The sequence below is a fragment of the Crocodylus siamensis genome, chromosome 1 (assembly GCF_052110815.1).
Source record: "Crocodylus siamensis isolate JL-2025a chromosome 1, ASM5211081v1, whole genome shotgun sequence".
Classification (NCBI taxonomy): Eukaryota; Metazoa; Chordata; order Crocodylia; family Crocodylidae; genus Crocodylus; species Crocodylus siamensis.
The window spans coordinates 318,891,744-318,911,685 of NC_143395.1; the positions used below are offsets into that span (position 1 = coordinate 318,891,744).

The following is a 19,942-nucleotide window of genomic DNA, read 5'->3' on the forward strand; positions in this document are numbered from 1 at the left end:
ACTGCTTGGCAAAGGAGAACTGTTCTCATGCAAATCTGCTGTTCTTGGGCAACTGTAGAAGTACATCTATAGCTATCAAGCAAACTGGGAATACTGTATAGCAAATTCTTTAACACTTTCAAACATTCCCTAGGCAGTATGTCATGTCATGGGTGCTTTCACTCTGAAAGAGACAGAAAGGCTCTAATACTCACTTTTTCTTCTGTCTTAGCCAGAGTCCTTCAGAACACTTAATAAAAGGCCCTGATCGTAGTTATAGCACCAGTCTGACTCCCACTTAATGCTATTTCACTATAACACTCATTTGAAATTGATACCTGATTTCACTTAGTGCTGAATGAGTTTCATTATAATGCTCACGGCCACCATCTTGGGTCAAAAACAATTGCGGTCACCATCTTTGGTTGTCAAATACTTTTGGTTTTGCTCAACACTCATTTTGCATAATGTTCCCTTTTTCAGCAGTTGCACTAAGCAGGGCTCACCTGTAATCAGAGACACTAAAATTATCTTTCTGGTTTCTTCCTCCACCCTTCTGCCTCAGTGTTTATTTCTCTAATCCCAGCTGAGGGAAAACTAGCACTGATGCATTTATCCTTGTACATCAGTTCTGTTCAACTACTGCCCAGCTTCAGACCTCAGGTGTTTAAGCTAGTTAACTTGAGACTTTTTTATGAAAAAAATCCTTGTAATAGAGGATAATATTCTAAATATAACACAGTCTGGGTTTTGGTCAGCACATGAGAAATGAAATCTGTTCAGTGGCATGGATAGATGATTTCATTTTATCAAAAAATAGAGGACAAGTTATCCATCCCTATCCTGCTAGATTGTTTCTGCAGTGTGTGATAATCTTGACCATGCAATTACTGTTGTTTCACTTAAGACAGGTGGCAGGGGTTCTAGGTAATGCGCTGCAGTGGTTTGAGCTGTTCCTTGGGGGGATTAATATAACATTAATGGCACCTTCACCTTCAGCTTCCTTACTTTCGGACTTCGTGAGAGGTCAGTTTTCTCTCTGATATTTTATAACAGCTGTATGCAGCCACTAGCTGAGTTCAGGTGACACTCAAATGCCAACAATATTCAGGTGATACACAATTATACCTGCTCGTCAACATATACAGGCACACCACTACCACCAGGATGTCCTAGTACTAGAAGGTGATCGACTAATGGATGAGGAACAGTTGGTAGAAACTAAACCCAAGCAGCACAAAAGTGATACTGTTGGGGAGGGGAGCATTTTGACGTATTCATAGGATAATCTCCTTTTGATAATGGTCATAGTACTTCAAATTGTATTTCTTTTAAAAATTTAGCATGGATAGACGGTCCTGCTCCCCCATTATAAAACCTCAGTGTCTTCACCCTCAGTAAATTTGCTTAGGTCACTGCTTATATGAGAGGAAGAGAGAGAGTTTTAATAGAATTATGTAGAATTGCCACCTTGTGTCTTCTTAAGGCCCTACAGGCTTCACATATCATTATAGGCTTAATTGTGTGTCAAGTACAGTAGGTTTGTGAGGGTCTTTTCCCTTATTTGATGGGAAGCTAGCGGGTCTTTTAACGTAATGTGCCTGCAGACTTATTTCATACCACGATGTGATCTTACCCTGATGTCAGCAATCGTGCGTCCTGCCATGCCACATCTGCAGTGACACAATAGTAAGTTTATTAAGGATATTTACTGGAGATAAGGCCATTAGCGTAGAGGTTGGCGTAACTGTTGAGTTAAAATCAGAGCTCAGAATGTCAGAATTTGAGAAGTCTGTAGATAATATTTCATCATAAATGTCTGATGGTAAGATCTGAAGTTTGGCTTCTTTGCGCAACTCACCTGCAATCTTACCATTAGGCATTTACTTAAATACTGTTTTTACTTGCATGCCGCGTGTATGCTTTTCCCCGTAATCAGCCCTGCAGAATTGAGATGCGTCTCTTAAGTGGGAAAGCTGGTTTTTCTTTCCTGTAATACCAGCAGAATAGGAGACAGTACTAAAATGGCTGCCATTTCTTCCTGGGACAGCAAACCAGCAGGGATAGAGCCTAGCCTTAAGCTTCTCAAGCTGCTGGTCAGGCAGGAGCTTTTTGCTGAAGAGCCACTGATCTGGCTGGCAGTGAGCAAGTTGCTATGTTTGGTCTCTGTGATCTTCTCAAAGCTGGTTTGGGATATTTCATTATTTACTTAAACTTATATCAAGAATTATTTACAGTAAAGAATTTAGTCTTGCTATGGCCTTTGCATGGGTTTGGGACCTAGCTTCGTTGCTGCCCTGCCACACCAAGAAGTTTGTGCTGCTTCACCCAGAGTATATCCTGGGATCTCACACTTGTGGACACTGCTTCCAGAGGAACTTTGTCATACAGCTGGCTATGACTGGGAAAAAAAATCTCTACCTTCTGCAGTCCAGAAACAAGGTGTCTTATTTGGGGGTGTTGTCATAGTATAGCTTTCATAGCATCAAGGACAAAGAAATGTAGTTTTTGCTCCAGTGATGAGGATGAAATATTACAAGATTAGTAACAAATATGATTGAGAATGGCAATGGAAATGGTTGTCCTAGGTGCCAGATGTTGAAAGCCTGGAAATTGAGTTCTGATAATAAAGAACTTTGTGTTTCTTGTCAGGACTACACCTGGATTCAGAACAAGCCTGGTGCCCCTGCCTTGCATTGAAGTATGCCTTAATACAGGGGTTGGCAACCCCTGGCATGTGTGCCAAGAATGGCATGCAAGGCCATTTTGCTTGGCATGCCATGGCCAGCCCCAACTCTGGGTAGTTGCTGTCAGTGACGGAGCCCAGGCTGCTCCCAGCAGGGCTTGCAGCATCTCAGCTGTCTGCTGGGAGCACCCCAGGCTTCCGGCTGGCAGCAGCTCCCCAGAGCCGGGGCCAGTTGCAGCTGGGAGGCTCCAAACAGTTGTGCCAGGCTCCGGCACCTGCACATTGGAGCAGGCTGCGAGGGAAGGGCCTGAGGCAGCCCAGCTCTGGTCTCTCCCCTGCTCCCAGCACAGCGGGGCAGCACAGCCTGCCCTGAGGTGCCTGTGCAGTCGCCGCCAGCATGGAGCTGATGCCGGAGCTGTGGACCCTGGCACATCTTTTTGCAGCCTGCCCCCTGCTTGCTTTCTGTAGCTGCCCAGAGCCCGGGCTGGCTACAAACAGCTGTGCTGGGCTCCAGAACCTGCCATCATATCTGTGCCGGGAGCAGGGGAGAGACCAGGGCTGCGCTGCCTCAGGCCCCTCCCTCACCACTTGCTCTGATGCATGGGTGCACGCACCAGTGTGGAACTGATGCTGGAGCCTGGCATAGCTGTTTGGAGCCTCCTGGCCGCAGCCGGCCCTGGCTCTGGGGAGCTGCTGCCAGCCGGGAGCCCAGGCTGCTCCCAGCAAATAGCTGGGATACTGCAAGCCCTGCTGGGAGCAGCCTGGGCTCCTGCAGCTACCCAGAGCCTTGAAGGCAGGGGCTTTGGGTCGGGGGCACAGGGCTGGGGGGCGGGGGCTTTGGATGGGGGGCAAGGGGCACAAGCAGGGCATCCTGCCATGTACCCCTTGCCCTAATTTTGTTTTTCTGCCATGCTGGCACTCCGGCACCTTCTGAGGTAGGCTTTGTGGTGTTTTTCGGCACCCCGGCCAAAAAACGTTGCCTACCCCTGTCTTGATAAATAGCCACAGAAGAGTCCATCCATCAGTAGGCAGTCTTGTAAGATGCAACAATTCAACAGCCATTTTTAAGGAAGCCAAGACTTTGTTTCAGTCTTCAGTACCTGTCACATACAATTTTAGTAAAGTAATTAATTCAAATATTGACTTTAACCCCCCCCCCCAGCCCTTCACACCAGATCTGTTTAACAGGGATGGAAGGTAAAAGGGGGAAATGTGTGCGAAACACAACATGATGAACAGGATAGAGATGAATTGAGCACAGCTGTCTGAAAGTAGGAGAGTATAGAGTACGTAGGAGAAACGTGATGGTGAGGGAAATGTATGCTGAGGAATTTGGGGACAGCAAGAGAGATGGAAAGGTGAAACTGGGAGGTTTGCGTTGGGCTATCTGTATTTGCCCTGGTGATTGTATTACCCTTACTTTTCACTGGGTCAGAAATTAGTTGAAGTGTCTTGGTTATTGTTCTTTTAGCTCTTCCTTGTGATTATCCAGCTGCTTTATCTTGCTCCAGAGCATGCATCTGACCTATGGTACTTCTTAACTGGATATTTCTTAGGAGTATATCAGCAGTGAAAAGATTTAACTGTCAATATAATTAACTATTATTTAATTTCACAGATAATGTAGAGTTGAGATGAATAGAAGCAGTTCATACTGTTTGAGCTGTTGATCAGGTTTACAGGATTAAGAGCTCAAGAGTACCCTTGTAGCTCTGTTCCCAAAACACTGATTTCATTATAACCAGTATTCTCTGATCCTGGTATTCTCTGGTTTAAAAAGAAAAAATCCTAATTTTTGGGTTAAAGTAACCCAAGATCCCCATTGTCCTATGATTAAAATAAAATACCACTATACATATATCTATGTATTATAGTAATGTTTCATTTTAATCACAGGAAAATGTGGATTTTGGGTTACTTTTTTAAAATCTGAAAATTTGGGATTTTTTTTTATCAGAGAAAACAGCGATCCCTGATAACTGTGATTGCACGGGAATCGCTGCTTTAACTCAGTCAGTCTCGGGAAATGAGAGGAACGATGAAACTGTTAGCTTCAATTTTTTTGTCCCCCTCCCTACCTTTAGTTAACTTGCAAGACTTGGTAGGACTTAAGGCCCTGGCAGGTGTTAGGTGGATGGTGTGGTTGATGTGTTAGTTGTGCTATAAATATGCAACATGACAATAGTAAACCAGCCACAAAGATGTTCCATATAAAATGGAACATACAATCTGGGACATGTTTGTGGCTGGTTGTATGGAGCCATGCATTGAATGTGTGGCATGTTCCAGTCCTACACATGCCTAATCTGGATGCTGACAGTCAATTGGTTATCAACCTGGGGATGGGATAGACCCCATGGGCAGATCCCAGTCTAGAACAGGCCTTGGAGCCTCAGGGCTTCCTATGACTCTAGAAGGTTTGTTGTCTTCTCCAGCCATGCCTGTGGATGATTCATAGAGCCCTGCCCTTGGTATCAGGCTAGGTGCAGCACTGGTTCTTGGTTTGGGACCTCTGCCAAGTCCTGATGATAAGGATACAGCATTGGCATCTGCCAGTTTCTTGATTGGGGTCTGAAAAATTTTATGCCCCTTCCCCAAAATTGCATGATCTGTGTATACCTGAGGTACAGCGGGTTGCTTGTTTGTTTGGTTTTTTGGGGGGGGGGATGGGGTATACAGTTGTTCAGAACTCAATCATGCATTTGCCTTAACATCCGCTATCAGTTTAAGAAGAGTGAAAGAACTAAAGTGGAAAGGTCTGTTTAAGAGATATACTAGTTGGATAAAACTGGCACTGGACTGAGAAGCTGCATTTCAGGGCTGCCTTCCTAAGTTACTATTAAAGAGATGGTTTGTTTAGAGCAGGGGTGTCAAACTCAACTTGTACCCTGGGCTGTATTTGAACCTCAGAACTTCTTGCACCTTGGATCCAGCCTGGGGCACAAGGAAGCTGTGGCAGCGAAGACTGCTCTAGCTCTGACCCAGAGCATCTGGCAGTGGCTCCAGCTCTAGTGTGGGGCCTGTGGTCAGGGAGGTAGATCTGCATGGCTGCATCAACCCTTTTTCTTCATCTTGCCACCAGTTGTGGCCAATAAATGTCCTGTGCAAGTGTGTAGGCAGCAAGGAACATAGCCTGGCAGCTTGGAGAGCTGTGTCCAACTGGTAACTCTGTTGTGGTGGAAGGGAGGGAAGGAGTGTGGGGGGGGGCCCACAGTGAGTGAGAGAGTGGGGATGGGGCTGGGGCTAGGGCAGGCATTGCCCAGCAGGTGCAGGGCGGGCACAAGACAGCTGCAGCTTGTCTGGAGGGGGGAAGAGGGGTGACTTGCTGCTGCGTATATCCTGTGAGGGCATGGCAGGGGACAGTGTGCTCCCTGGAACTACATGGGATGGGGTGGGGGTGGGGTGGGCTGCAGCTGCAGGCTGGGGCTGTGCTGGGCTCTTCCCAGCAGGGCGGCTGGGCTGGCCTGTGCTTGGGGTGGGCAGCAGTGGTGGTACTGGGAGCGGGGTTTCATAGTAGGGTTGGAATGGACCTGAGCAGATCATCAAGTCCGACCCCCTGCAATGGCAGGAAAGAGTACTGGGGTCAAACAGCCTCAGCAAGGTGATTGTCAAGCGTTGTCTTAAAGACCCCCAGGGTGGGAGACAGCACGACTTCGCTTGGAAGTTGGTTCCAGATCCTAGCTGCCCTGACAGTGAAGTAGCGCCTCCTGATGTGTAGTCTGAATTTACCCTCTGCCAGCTTGTGACGGTTATCTCTAGTCACTCCTGGTAGTGCTCGGGGAAACAGGGACTCCCCCAGTGCCTACTGGTTCCCTCTGACTAGTTTGTAACAGGCCACTGGATCCCCCCTCAGCCTTCTCTTGTGGAGGCTGAACAGGTTCAGGTCCCGTAGCCTCTCCTTGTAGGGCCTGCCCTGCTGCCTCCTGATCATGCTCCTCTGGACCCTCTCCATGTTGTCCACATGCCTCTTGAAGTGTGGCGCCCAGAACTGGACGCAGTACTCCAGCTGTGGCCTGACCAGTGCCGCATAGATGGGGGGGAGTATTACCTTCCTGGACCTGCTTAAGATGCATCTGTGGATGTGTGACAAGGTGTGGTTAGCCTTCCTGACTGCATCCCCACACTACCTGCACATATTCATCTTGGCACCAATGATGACTCCAAGATCCTTTTCTGCCTCTGCACTGATAAGGGAGTTCCCCAGCCTGTAGGTATGGTGCTGGTTCTTCCTCTCCAGGTGCCTCACCTTGCACTTGTCAGTGTTGAATCCCATCCTATTCTCATCTGCCCACCCCTGTAACCCGTCTAGGTCCAATTATAGCCTACTCCTTCCTTCTAATGTGCCCACATCCCCCCACATCTTAGTGTGAACAGGGTGCTTTTTACCCCCTCATCCAAGTCACTGATGAAGATGTTGAATGGTGCGGGCCCGAGGACCGAGCCCTGGGGGACCCCACTGCCCACATCCCTTCAGGTCGAAAATGACCCATTCACTACCACTCTCTGGGTCCGATCCTCCAGCCAGTTGGCGACCCATTTGATTGTGTGGATGTCGACACCACAGTCCTCCAGTTTCTTAATGATAATGGAGTGAGAGACGGTGTTGAAGGCCTTCCAAAAGTCCAGAAAGACTATGTCCACTGCTACCCCTGCATCTAAGGATTTTGGTGACCTGGTCATAGAAGGCCACCAGGTTGGTCTGATAGGACCTGCCTCTAATTAACCTGTGTTGGTTGCCCCTAAGCATAATCTCCCCTGCTGACGCCTCATGAACATGTGCCAGGGTAATTCTCTCAAAAAGCTTACCCAGGATCGAGGTAAGATTAACTGGCCTATAGTTCCCCGGGTCTTCCTTTCTCCCTTTTTTGAAGTTGGGAACCACATTGGCCCTCTTCCAGTCTTCCGGCACCATACCAGAGCACCACGAGTGCTCTTACAGCCGTGCCAGGGGTCCCTGAATGACCCCAGCTAATTCCCACAGCACTCTGGGGTGGAGATCTTCTGGACCAGCTGATTTGAATACATCCAGTCCCTCCAGGAGTTCCCTATTTCCTCACTAACCTTTGGCCTAGATGTGCCTCCCCTGGGGCCTGAGGGGGGCCCGGTGGGGTGTCTGATCTGGTCCCTGCTTAGGAAAATGGAGGCAAAGAAGTCGTTAAATAGGTTAGCTTTGTTGTCTGGTGTGATGACCAAATTTCCTAGCGTGCAGGGGCCCCACGTTACCCAGTACCTTCTTTTTGCCCCCTATGCATTTAAAAAAGTACTTCTTGTCCTTGATCTGGGAAGCTAGTCCCAGTTCCATCTCTGCCTTGGGCTTTCTGACTGCCCGCCTGCATCCCTGAGCAACCGCCGTATAGTCCTCCCTGGTGATGGCCCCTCCCTTCCATTGGGTGTGCGTCTCCCTTTTACCTAGGAGACATTCCTGGATGCTTTTGGTGAGCCATGGGGGCTTTTGCGCCCTCCTGCTCCCTTTGATCCATGTTGGGATTACCTCCCTTTGGGCTTGGAGAATCGTCTACTTAATGAGCAACCACTCTTCTTGGACACCTGGCTCCCCTCCCCTCCCCTCCGGGACCTCAGTGCTTCCCCGACTATTCTCCTTAGCTCATTGAAGTCCGCCCTCCTGAAATCTAGGGCTGCTGCCTTGCTGCAGGCCCTTGCCACCTTGTGCTGGATGGTGAATTCCAGCAGGCGATAATCACTGTGGCCCAGGTGGTTGAGCACCTGCAGCCCCCTCACCAGGTTATCACCTGTGGCTAGCACCAGATCCAACAAGGCGTCTCCCTTGGTGGGGCTGTGCACCTCCTGGGTTAGATGGAGGCCCTGCATTTGGGCTAGGAGCCTATGTGGGTGGTCAGACCTGGCTGACTGCTCTTCCCAGCAGATGTCTGGAAAGTTCAGGTCACCCATGATGACCACATCCTTTGACCTGAAAGGGTTGGGGGGGGCTAAGGCGAATTTAGGGGTGGCTGCAGCCTGCCCCGCCCCCCGGTAGCCCCTCTTGCAGTGCCGCTGCCACCTGCCCCGAGTGCAGCCCAGCCTAGCTGTCATTGGGAAGAGCTTGGCCCATCCCCAGCCCTCAGCAGCAGCCATCCTGCCCTGCACAGATCCAGGGGGCACACGACCTCCCCCATGGCCTTCCAAGGTGCACGCAGTGATGGGAGCTGCCTTCCCTCCCTGCGCCCCTTGGATGAGCATCTTATGGCTCTGTCCCATACCCTGCCCCACCCCCCACTCCCTTCCTCACTGCAGGGGCCTTCATCTGTCCCTCCCCCCCCCCCCAAGCCCTTTCCTTCCCTCCACCACAACAGACTTACCATCTGGACACTGCTTTTCAAGCTGCATGGATATTCAGTGGATTTATTATTTTGATATAGCTCCTTTTTGGGTTCTACTGTAGATTATTGTTTCTGTTGGTATGTTTGATAGATGGTAAAATTGATATAAAACTTGTAATTAATTTGCAAGTACTCCCTTTGTACAGGGATTGCAGAGAAATCGCTACCTTTTCCTAAGTTGTGTATCTGTGTAATATTTTTTGGAGTCTGAGCTCTCTGTACTACCTCATGTAATCCGCTGCCCCTCCCTGGTGGGGTGGGGAAGTGCTGTTCCTCCAGATATGGCAGTTTTGTCTTCCTAGAGGAGGTAGACAAGACTTTGCATAGAAATACGTACGTAAAATAGGAAACTTAAAATGGAATGAAGCTAGCATATGTAGTCCTTTTCAAATAAATGAGGAGCAAGTATGCATCTATTCTTCTTGAGGAAACATACTTTAATGAAAATTATATACCATCTTGCAAACTAATAACTATCAATATGGGGGTAGAGGAATGGATATCCATCTAAAAGTAAGCAGGGGACACAGAATATATATATATATATTAAATATTGGTGTTAGTTGATTTTTTTTTCTGTCATTATTTCTTTTTTATAGAGAGATTTAGCCATGTTAGCCTGAAGTCAGGCAGAAAGCAGGAGATGGTGGCACCTGAAAGATTAACTTATTAACAAATTAGTCTTTAGGGTGCCACCTTGCCTTGCTTTTTGCCTATCTCTGTTATAGTAAAGCTATAGTTGAATGAAGCAAGTAATCAAAGAAACATATGCTATTAATACTTTTTGAAAAGTGCAGCTCTGTCACCCCATGGCCACCTATCTGCTTACACACATGCAGCACAACACCCTACTAAGCTCATGGGGGTCATTGTGGGAGCTGCCAGGGGTAGGGCACAGTTGCAGATGCTGCTTGTCTGTGGGACTCTGGGGTGCACATTGCAGGGAGAGAAGAACAGCAGTCACTTACGTGTGACACAGGGGCTTGGCACGGCATCATCCTGGATCATGTGGTATCCAAGGATCCTGTGGCATCCAAGTTGAAACTCAATGTCCTAAGCATTTATTACTTATTTTTTCAGGATACAAAGTTATGGATAATAATGGAATACCTTGGTGGAGGCTCTGCTCTTGATCTAGTAAGTAAATTATGTAGGAATTTGTTAATTCAGTTGAAGCTGATTTAACAGTTGTCATCTCAGAAATACAGTATTTTAAATTTACATGAAAAAGTAGCATGACCATATGCCTTGAGAAACAAACAAACTCCCAAAATATTTTTATGCAATAAATTCTCAATAAGGTGGGGCAAAAAGTGTACATGCATGTATGAATTTCCAAGAAGTGATGTCAGGAATTAACATTCACATTAGAGGTGCACCGATATTGATATATTATATTGGATTGGTACTGATAAAAGGAAAATTAACATTATTGTCTGTCAGCTTTTTTCTTGGCGGGTGTAGCTGGTAATGTTAACTGATAAATATAATATGCCTTCTGGCAGAGCCCCTGGATGCTGTGTGCATGCATGCAGCTGCATGCATGCATAATGCCAAGAGTGCAGCCAGCAGTGTAGAGAGCAGCACCTTGAGGGTAAGTCTGTAGAGGGGAAGGGGTGGAGGGTGGGGCAGATCAGGGCTCCCATGGTGAGGGAGGGGCTGGGGCTGGGGGTGCTGCCCAGTGAGGGCAATGAATGGTGGTTGGGGTGGGGAGCGGGACGGAGTTGTGGGCGGCTTGTCCAGGGGGCGGGTGTTTGTGTGTGGGGGGGGTTGGCTCCCCTCTGCTACATATAACCCCCAAGGGAGGCATGGGGTGCATGTACCCCCCAGATTTGTGCACAGGGTGGATGCATGTTGTCCGCTGTAAGCTCTGGGCATTCAGTTCTGCTGCCTTTCACTTGGGTGCCTTGCGCTGGCCACGTGCCCCCTGCCCGCATGACAGCAGTGAGGGCAGTGAGTTGTACCTCCCACTACCAGTTGAGCAGGGGATATGCAGCCAGTGCAGGACTCCTGGGGCAAAGGCAGCAGGGTGGAGAGCCTGGAGCCCACAGCCTGCATCCACTTTTGCCCTGCTGAGCTCTGGTTAAAAGCATCCCTGTGCTTAAAAATGGTGGTGGCAGCACTTGAAGTAAAGCTCATTCGCTGTGCTTTAGTTCAGGTACCCCTGCTGCCAATTTTAAGCGACACAATGCTGATCCTCTGGATAAGCTTCCTGCAGCTTTGTCCCACTCCTCACCTGGGTCCCGTTCACCAACCTGGCTGGGCAGCACGCCCAGCCCCTGTCCCATTCCCTCCCTCACTATGGCTTGCCCTCCCCCCAACCCCTTCCCCTCCACAAGCATACCATATTTCATGGTGTATAAGTCAAGTTTTGAAACCCAATTTTTAACTCTTAAAATTCAGCCTCGGCTTAGACACCGTATCACTGTCCTCTGTGAGTGGTGCCAAGTTTGGTGATTGGTTGGTGCTCACAGGGGATGGGGGCATGCCAGCTGAGTGCCTAGCCTGGCCCCGTCCGCTGTGAGCAGTGCTGCCAAGTGCCAAGCCTAGCTGTGCCAGCCTAGCACTGAGCCCAGCACCACTTGCAAGGGATGGGGCTGGCCTTGGCACTTGGCAGCACCACTCACAGCAGACAGAGCTAGGCTCGATGCTCAGGTGGCTCAGCCCTATCCCCTGTGAGTGATGCTGAGCTTCGTGCTCAGCTGGCACAGCCCAGGGAGCACTGCTCTCAGGGGACAGGGCCACACCAGTGGAGCGCTGAGCCTGTCCCCATTCTTTGTGAGCGGTGCTGCGGCATGTACCCACCCCCTGTCCACAGTGAGGGTATGCAGAGGCTGGTATAAGTTCTGGTCCATATTTCTGATCCAAAAATTAGGTTGACTTATACATTGGATCTACAAAATTCCTAACTTTTTGGATCAGAAAAATGGGGTTGACTTGTACACTGTGTTGACACTGTGAAATACAGTACCTACAGGGAAATGCACTCCATGCTGTCTGGCTGCCTTCCTGTAAATTGTTGTTGGGTCAGTAATGACTGATATGCCAAGTTAAATAACTGGCTATCGGCATTGGCTAAGGAAATCTTTATTGATGCACCGCTAATTCACATGCAAGGAGGTTAGGTAACATGGGATGTTTGAAAAGAGATATGAAAACATTTTTATTTCAAAATATTGACTAATCACCAGAGAATATTCGTGACTAAAATTTATTACTATTTACTGACTTTGTGGTAGTCATATAATTGTTCCTAACTACGTGATTAAAATAAATTAGATTGTCCCCCTTGTTTGTATCCTCACTGAGTCGACACAGAAACATAATTTCTTCTTCTTGGTGGTGGGGGGGTTCATCTGTTAGAGACAAACTGATGGTGTTGAAAATGTCTTTCTATTTAAGGCATACGTTTATTGTTAATAAAGGCAGCACAGCCTTTCGACTTGCTTTCTAATTCATAAAGAAAACAAGCCATCATCTAGCATAGATTTGAATATCTTAGTCTATAGTGAGATCTCATATTACTAAAATTGAATTATACAAGGTATATTAAAGTACACTTAGTACTCTTTGAAATAGCAAAGAAGTAAAACTTAATTACAGTTCACAAAGTACATATTAATATTTTAAAAGGTTACATGTCACTCATTAGTACAGATTAGTTTCCCCTGTAAAGGATGTCCCTCTCAAAGGTGGTCCATTTGATACTTTACATGAGGATTAAAATTAATTTAGGAAAGAAAAACTCTTTAAAAACTACAAGATTATTTCATGTTTACTAGTACATACATGCATATTTTAAAACACATAATCAAGAAATTAGTTAGTTGGGAACTTTTTCCCCACAAAAAATATTTTGTTTTAGCAAAGCACAGATAAAATAATTTACTAGTTTAAATTTGTTGTTTGTGGGCAAATAATGTTGGCTTTCTAGAATTGTGCCCTATTTTGAGTTTAAATATAAACTTGAAGATGCTACTGCTGTTGTGTTATGCCTGTGGACCACTGAAAGTGTATAAGAAGGGCAGTATAAATATTTTTATGTTTTCCATACTTTCTTTGTTCAGTACTCTTCCCATTTATTCATCATTACTTGCCAGTTTCTCTTTGGCTAGAACTAGCCGTCACCCAATGAAGCAGATCAGCTCTGGTGGGATATGTCCCAGCGCAGCTGATCTACTTAATTGGTTGAAACACACGTTGCCCATTGTCCTCCTGCTTTATCATGTGGGACAGTGTTTTCCTCACTTCCAGAGACAAGTTGTTGGCAATCTTTGGGGTTCTTAGATTGCTGGGGGTCCAACTGTAAGCAAGAAAAGCTGACTTTCCCTGCTTTCAGAGAAGCGCCTGGGAAATCCCAGGGGCATGTCTGGAAGTAGGAAAAGCTGGACACTCCAGTGTGGTACACAGGCCTGGTGCTGGGGCCACCAATTCACAGTGGAGTGCCTTGGCTTTCCCTGCTTCCAGAGATGTGCCTGAGATCTCTGGGGTATGTCTTTGGAAGCCGACAAAGTTGGGATTCCTTGCTTGCAGAAATGTGCCCCAGCAGTCTCCATGATAAATGTCTGAAAATCAGGAAAGCTGGGTAGATGCTCCCTGAGTTTGAGGGATGTAATCTTGGGTAGGAATTTGAGGCATGTAGGACTGGGCTCCTCTAACCAGGGAGTGCCTGCCTGGGATAGCAGAAGAGTGTGGGCAACTCTGGGCTGACAGCGTTCTGCTTCTGTGAAGCAGATAGACACTTGCAGTAAAGCAGCACAATTTGTTACCACTTTTTTGTCATGGCTTCATTGTGGCACAACAAAAGTATGGGCATCTATTTAGTCTTGCTTTGTGCTGCTGTAAATCTCTAAAATGTGCCTTCTCCAATGTTAGCTAAATTGGAAAATGATTACTTTGTCATACCATGCATAGAATATTTAAGCAGAGCCCTACTAAAGCAAAAGCTCAATTTCTAACATGTTCAAAAGGCAATCTGATGTGGGGTTGGGAGAATCATGGGGACACTACTCTATCCTAACTTGGGAGCATTGTTTTTCTCTCAAAACATAGTGATTAGATACAAAGAAGAGGTCTTCAGGCTAAATTTTGTTCATGGCATTGGGTTACATTGTCATCAGCTAGCAAGCACACTTCTGTTTCCGTGTAGTTATTTGCCTATCACCCCGTATAAAGAGTGGTAAAAGCAGATCCAAGACGCAGATAATGTATGTTAAGGAATAGGAGAGAGAGAAAAATAGATCACACTTCATGTGTCAAACAGTAATTGACACCAAAATCAGTTAAACATATTAACTTACTGACAAGCACATATCATGGCACATTCATTTCTTCCTCCGCTTCTATGATATCTTTAAAACTTGTAAGTTACAATTATTTATGTTTTTCCTAGTTGGAACCTAGTTCTCTTGATGAAACCCAGATTGCCACAGTATTAAGAGAGATACTTAAAGGACTTGATTACTTGCATTCAGAAAAGAAAATCCATAGAGATATTAAAGGTAAGTATTGCATTTTGTCAGTTTAAAAAAAAAAAAGAAAAAAGACTGTCTTGATGAAGTGTTCTAGCAGTAGAGTCAAAGAAAAGCTTCGAAAGATTTCACCCATATTTTTTCCTTTATTAGCTGCCAATGTATTGCTGTCTGAACAAGGAGAGGTAAAATTAGCAGATTTTGGAGTAGCAGGACAACTAACAGATACACAAATAAAGAGAAATACCTTTGTGGGAACACCATTCTGGATGGCACCTGAAGTAATAAAACAGTCTGCATATGATTCAAAGGTAAGATTGAAGTAAACTTTTCTACAGAGTTTTCTTAGAATTTCATGGAGCAACACCACCTGCCTAGAGCTGCCTTGAAGTAGATTTCCTGATGGGCTAATTATCTTTTAAAAGCCCTGGGACAAAGTGTTTGTCCTTGCCAGGGTTGATAAATGTATAATAGAGTATCCGAACATGTAATTTTCTCCCATTAAACTCACTGGATTGTGTGTAGTTGATAATTATTTACTGTATGAGTAGCATATATATCAAGGTGTGGGTTACTGATAACAGTAGCAGCCTGTAATTGTATAGTTCTGTTGGTATACACCAGATGCATACACACATCACCTGTCAGGGCCTCCACTCATCACCACTAAATCCATGTGGTCTGATGGTCAGATCGACAGAACTGCATTGACACTTAAGTAGTTGTAAAACAGATGCACTATATGTAGTTATTATAGTAAGTCTCATAAGACATCTGTGAAATGAAAATTACTTGCTTGAACAGTAAACACAGAGAAATCTATATTTGTCAAGCTAATACTTCTCTGAAAACACAAGAATTAGCTAGCATACTTAAGACTATATTTGGTTATGTGATTGATTGTGTCATGCTATAGGTTATCATCATAGGCAGTATTGCCTGCCAAGAATCAAAAGTAGATGGAGTACAACAGTGCCAATGCTTCTAAGAGGCAGTGTATAGCAGAACACTGTGATATAGAAGGTGCTTTGTAATTGTGATTAATGAAAGGGTAGAACAAAGAAGATTGTGTTTGTGAATGTAGTCCTGTGTAAAAAAACTAGAGTTTTTTTGGTACAGATTTCAGATTTGGAATCTAGTCATGTTCTAATATTGGTCAATTTCATTAGACGTAAAAGTGAAGATGCTCATCTGATCAAAAATAGCTGAGAGTAGGTACAGCAATGGGATTAAGTAGTACTCCTTATATGGCATTACAGTTTAGATGATTAGGTTTGGTTTCCTAGATGTTGCCATACTGATTGATGACATCAAAGCAGATGTAATGCTGTGCAAATGCTCAGCACTGCTTTTAGATAAACTTAGGCCTGTTGTCATTGGTAAAATGCAGAGTAAGAATCTACTGCTCTAAGCAGCTCTACCCAGAATTGTACTGCAGTCACTGCATGAAAAAAACCTAGATGTTTAATGGTATCCTGCAATAATGATCATCATCAGGGATTCAGGTTCTCTATTTGATACAGAAGAAAGCAGATTTTCTTGAGAAAATCACTTGTTTTTCTCCTTTTAAAGGAGAAAAATGTGGGAAACCACAGGTTTCCCTTTGCAGGGTGGCAGAGTCCCAGCCTGCAAGGCACTGCTTGGAGCTGGGGGGAGTGGGAGGAGGGCGATCACAGACAAGGGGTGCCATGTGCATGTAGAGATGCACACATGCATGCAGCAGTCAGGCAGCATGGTAGAGAGCAGCTCCTGCAGCTCCCTGCAGGTGAGTCTATTGATCCAGCTCTGCCCTTCTTGCCAGCTCTTGTATCCGAATGAGCTGTCAATCTCTGCTGTCTAACTTCCTATGTTCATTCTTTAAATCATTCCTTTCCTCTGCTGTTGCCTTTTGTATAACAGCTGTCTGCAGCTTCTGCAATCATATGACAGTGTGGGTTTCTCAACTCTAGCCCAGTCTCTCCTATCCTTTGCCTCCTCTTGAGACTGAATGGCTACTTCTCTAGCCCCTTCAGGTACCATCCAAAGAGCCCTAGACTTCTATGAACCCAAGGCGCTTACTGCTTACCAGGGACCCAGGTTTTCTCTGATTTAAACAAAAACAATCCCCAATTTTTAAAATTAAAAATAGTACCCCAAAATCCACGTTTTCCATGATTTGAAATGAAACACCACTCATATATAGATATCTATACAGTGTGTTTCATTTTAATCATGGAAAAATGTGGATTTTGGGTTACTTTTTAAATTTAATTTTTTTTTTTTTTTATATTGGATGCTGTCATTGTGCAAAAAGGTCAGTCTTTTTTTCCAAAATGAAGCTCTCTTCCTCTTAGCTAGAGGTCTGTCCTGGAAAAGGTTGCGACCCCTTAACTACAGGTAGGCAAAAATACTGGGTCTCTGCATGAGATTAAACCTGGGTCTCTGCATGAGACTGAATATTCTACATATTCCCAACTGTTGTGTTAAACTTGCAGGTAAATAAATCGTGCTTTGCATTGCCTGGACACTCCACCGAAGTGTTACGCCCCCATGGTGCTAAAGAATTGCCAAAGCATAATCAACCCAGAGCTTAATATGAAATTCACCTCACGATTCAACTTAAAATTTAACTGTATTAGCGTATTAACTGTATTAATAATTTCTACATGGAAAGAGAGAAAAAACCACTTAGTTCAGTGGTCTTGCCAATCCCAGGTATTACTCTGCTTCACAGAATAGGTGGCTAGTTCCTGAAAGTAGAGAGTGGTAGTCTGTGGGTAATGGCTGTTTTTCAGTCCAGGTGTTGTTGGACAATGACACACTCAACTTCCTTGTTGTCCTGCTTTTATGTTTTTTCTTCTTGTGACTCTTTATTTCTGGGTACTGTTGATTGGTTTTCCTGTGATCATCATACTGTTCATGTTCTTATCCTGTCAGTATATTCCTTGGTTCTAACAAACCCATCACATGCACGCATCTTAATTTGGTCATGTCCTGGACTCCTAATTTGGTCTGTCCATCAAAACTGGAAATTCCAAAAGCTCTGCAATAGGGCACTGTCCAGTTGTTCCCCTCTTACCACCTTTCATTAACATATCCAATCATGTCATCCCTCTCTTTTAGTTGGTTAGTGCCACGTTCAGTTAATTTGAGCTAATAACAAGGCCTACATTTCACACGTATACATTGATAATGCTGAACCATAAGCTGCCTGTGAAAGTCACCTCAAGGCTACCTGATAGTACAGACACAAGCAAAATGAAAAGTTCCAATAATGATAATGAGACTATACAGAAACTTAAGCAGTGGTTAAATAGGGCTGCATATAAAAGAAAAGTTCAAACAATACTATAATTCACCACTCAAGCACATGGAACTGAAGCTAAATGTGACAAGCTACCCTCATGAGGGGCTGCATAGCCAAGGCATGGGAGAGCCAGGAGGGTATAGGTGATGCATATGGGAGGGGGGGAGGGGGCAACTTCCCCCCCCCCCCCCCCCCCCCCCCCCCCCCCCCATTGGTGTGCCCATGGTAGGGTATGGGGCTGTAGTCTGGCTGGACTGGCAGGGGCAGGAGCCTCCTCTGCAGCCCAGTGGGTGGAACCTGGCCCTCAGTGTGTCACTCATGGGTGGGGACACTTTTGCCCCACGGACCCCTGCCCCGCACACTGAGGCTGGGCATGGGGGTGGGGCAGGTGGCAGTGAGTTGGGAGTGAGGGGAACTGGCAGGCCTGGAGGGCACTGTTGCTTGGGAGTAAGGGGTACCAGCATATCAAGGCTGTTTAGCACCACAAAGCAGCAGCGTGACAGTTGCAGCTGGACCCATGTCTTGGTGAGTGAAGGGGGTAGGGAAAACTCTGATTTTTTTTTTTTCCCCCTTCATTTAAAAAAACACAAAACCCAAAAAACTAAAACACCAAAATATAGGAATATAGAATTTATTTTGTTATAATGATTGAGGCACTGTTAAGCTTCCAAATTGCTTTAAAATTGTAAATTTTGTAGATATATCTATCACTTGAATATATTGGTATTTAATTTTAATTGCAGAAAAATGTGGATATTGGGGTCTTAAATCAGACTTTGGGGGGACTTAAAAGGAGAATTTTGGATTTTTAAACAGGAAAAACTAGGATCCCTGGTGATCATTCAGCTAGGAATGACATGTGAGAAATGCCATCAGTGTGCAAATGCAACTAATGCACCATGCCTTGAGACCTGGCAGACATTTGAGTAAAATTTCTGCTGCATGTTGCCAGGCTAACTTTGGGTGGTTATATTGCCTTGTTGGAAACATTTTAGAACCCGATGGATCTGGAACAACTACTGATAGCCATTTGCAGGATATTTGGCTAGTGACCAGTAACTTTTGATTTTGAATTGATGACTGACCAACCATATAATTAATTAGTGCTGTGTTAGGCTGTACCAGCCACAGCTGGTAATAGTAATAATAGTGAATTGATGAGGCCATGAACATGGAAACTAATTAGCAACTTCAGATTTCTCACTGGGATACTTAGCAGAGCTAGGGACAGAAGTTGCACATAAACTGGTATAAATGATCAGAAACTAGTTGGGATCTGTAACACAACAAGTTCCAGGTATAGACACTAGGTATAAGTGATTGGAAACTGGTCTATACCAGTGTTTTCCAACTGGTGTGCTGCGGCACACTGGTGTCATCAGACTTTACCAGGTGTGCTGTGGGATCTTGGAAGGGCGTGGCTCCTGATGGGGCATGGCTCCAGCCAGTGCTACTGCCACTGCTCCGTATTTTGCCATGCGCCCCCCTACTCCCCTCGCTCTGTGCTTGATCGTTGTGCAGTGGGATGAGAGAGGTTGGGAAAAGGTCTGTACCCATTGCAGAACAGAAGTTTGGCATACAAAATCAATCTATACCCATACCAGAAGTTTGGCATGTGCAAACTGGCTTAAAATGGTGGAACCTCTCTTAAGATTTGTCCCTCCTCACCAAAGGGTGAATGTATGTTCTATTCACATAAGTTCAGTGCACATAAACCACTTTCAAAATGGCCGTAACCTGTTTAAGATAAATTTGGATGTATTTAGTATCAGACTTAACTGAGTTAGGTTAAATTGGTTTATTGAACTATGTCCCAGATCCCCTCCAGGTTCAAGCTAACTCATAGTCCCGCAGTATCCCAGGATGGTTTGCATCTCCCTGCAAATCCCCACACCTCCCTTGCAGGGTGGGCAGATTAGTCTTGGCCCCAGCTGTCTGCTCTAATCAAACAGGGAGGTGTGCTTTAGCGACCCCTGGCTTCTGGTCTAGGCCACTGTTACAGTTGCCAGTTGCTCAATTCACAAGTGAGACCTTATGAGGGAGGATAAGGCAAGACGCTGCATTTATTAAGTGCTTAATACATGCACATCCCCCCCACACGCACACCCACCAATTTCTTTTCTGTGCTGGTCTACCTTACCCATCTGATCAGTACTTGGATCAACTTAATGGCCAGCCAAGT

The 19,942-nt window shown here is 45.5% G+C and overlaps 1 protein-coding gene across 6 annotated transcripts in view; it reads left to right on the forward strand.

Annotated features, from left to right (window-relative positions):
• The window catches only part of STK24 (serine/threonine kinase 24), a 105,472-nt gene that overhangs the window by 45,385 nt on the left and 40,145 nt on the right, over positions 1-19,942 (forward strand). For all 6 annotated transcript variants that reach the window (XM_090023169.1, XM_090023162.1, XM_090023152.1 and 3 more), the window contains 3 exons: positions 10,084-10,140; positions 14,396-14,504; positions 14,628-14,785. In XM_090023169.1, the coding sequence (XP_089879295.1) occupies positions 10,084-10,140; positions 14,396-14,504; positions 14,628-14,785 (324 nt within the window). The remainder of the gene's footprint in view (positions 1-10,083; positions 10,141-14,395; positions 14,505-14,627; positions 14,786-19,942) is intronic.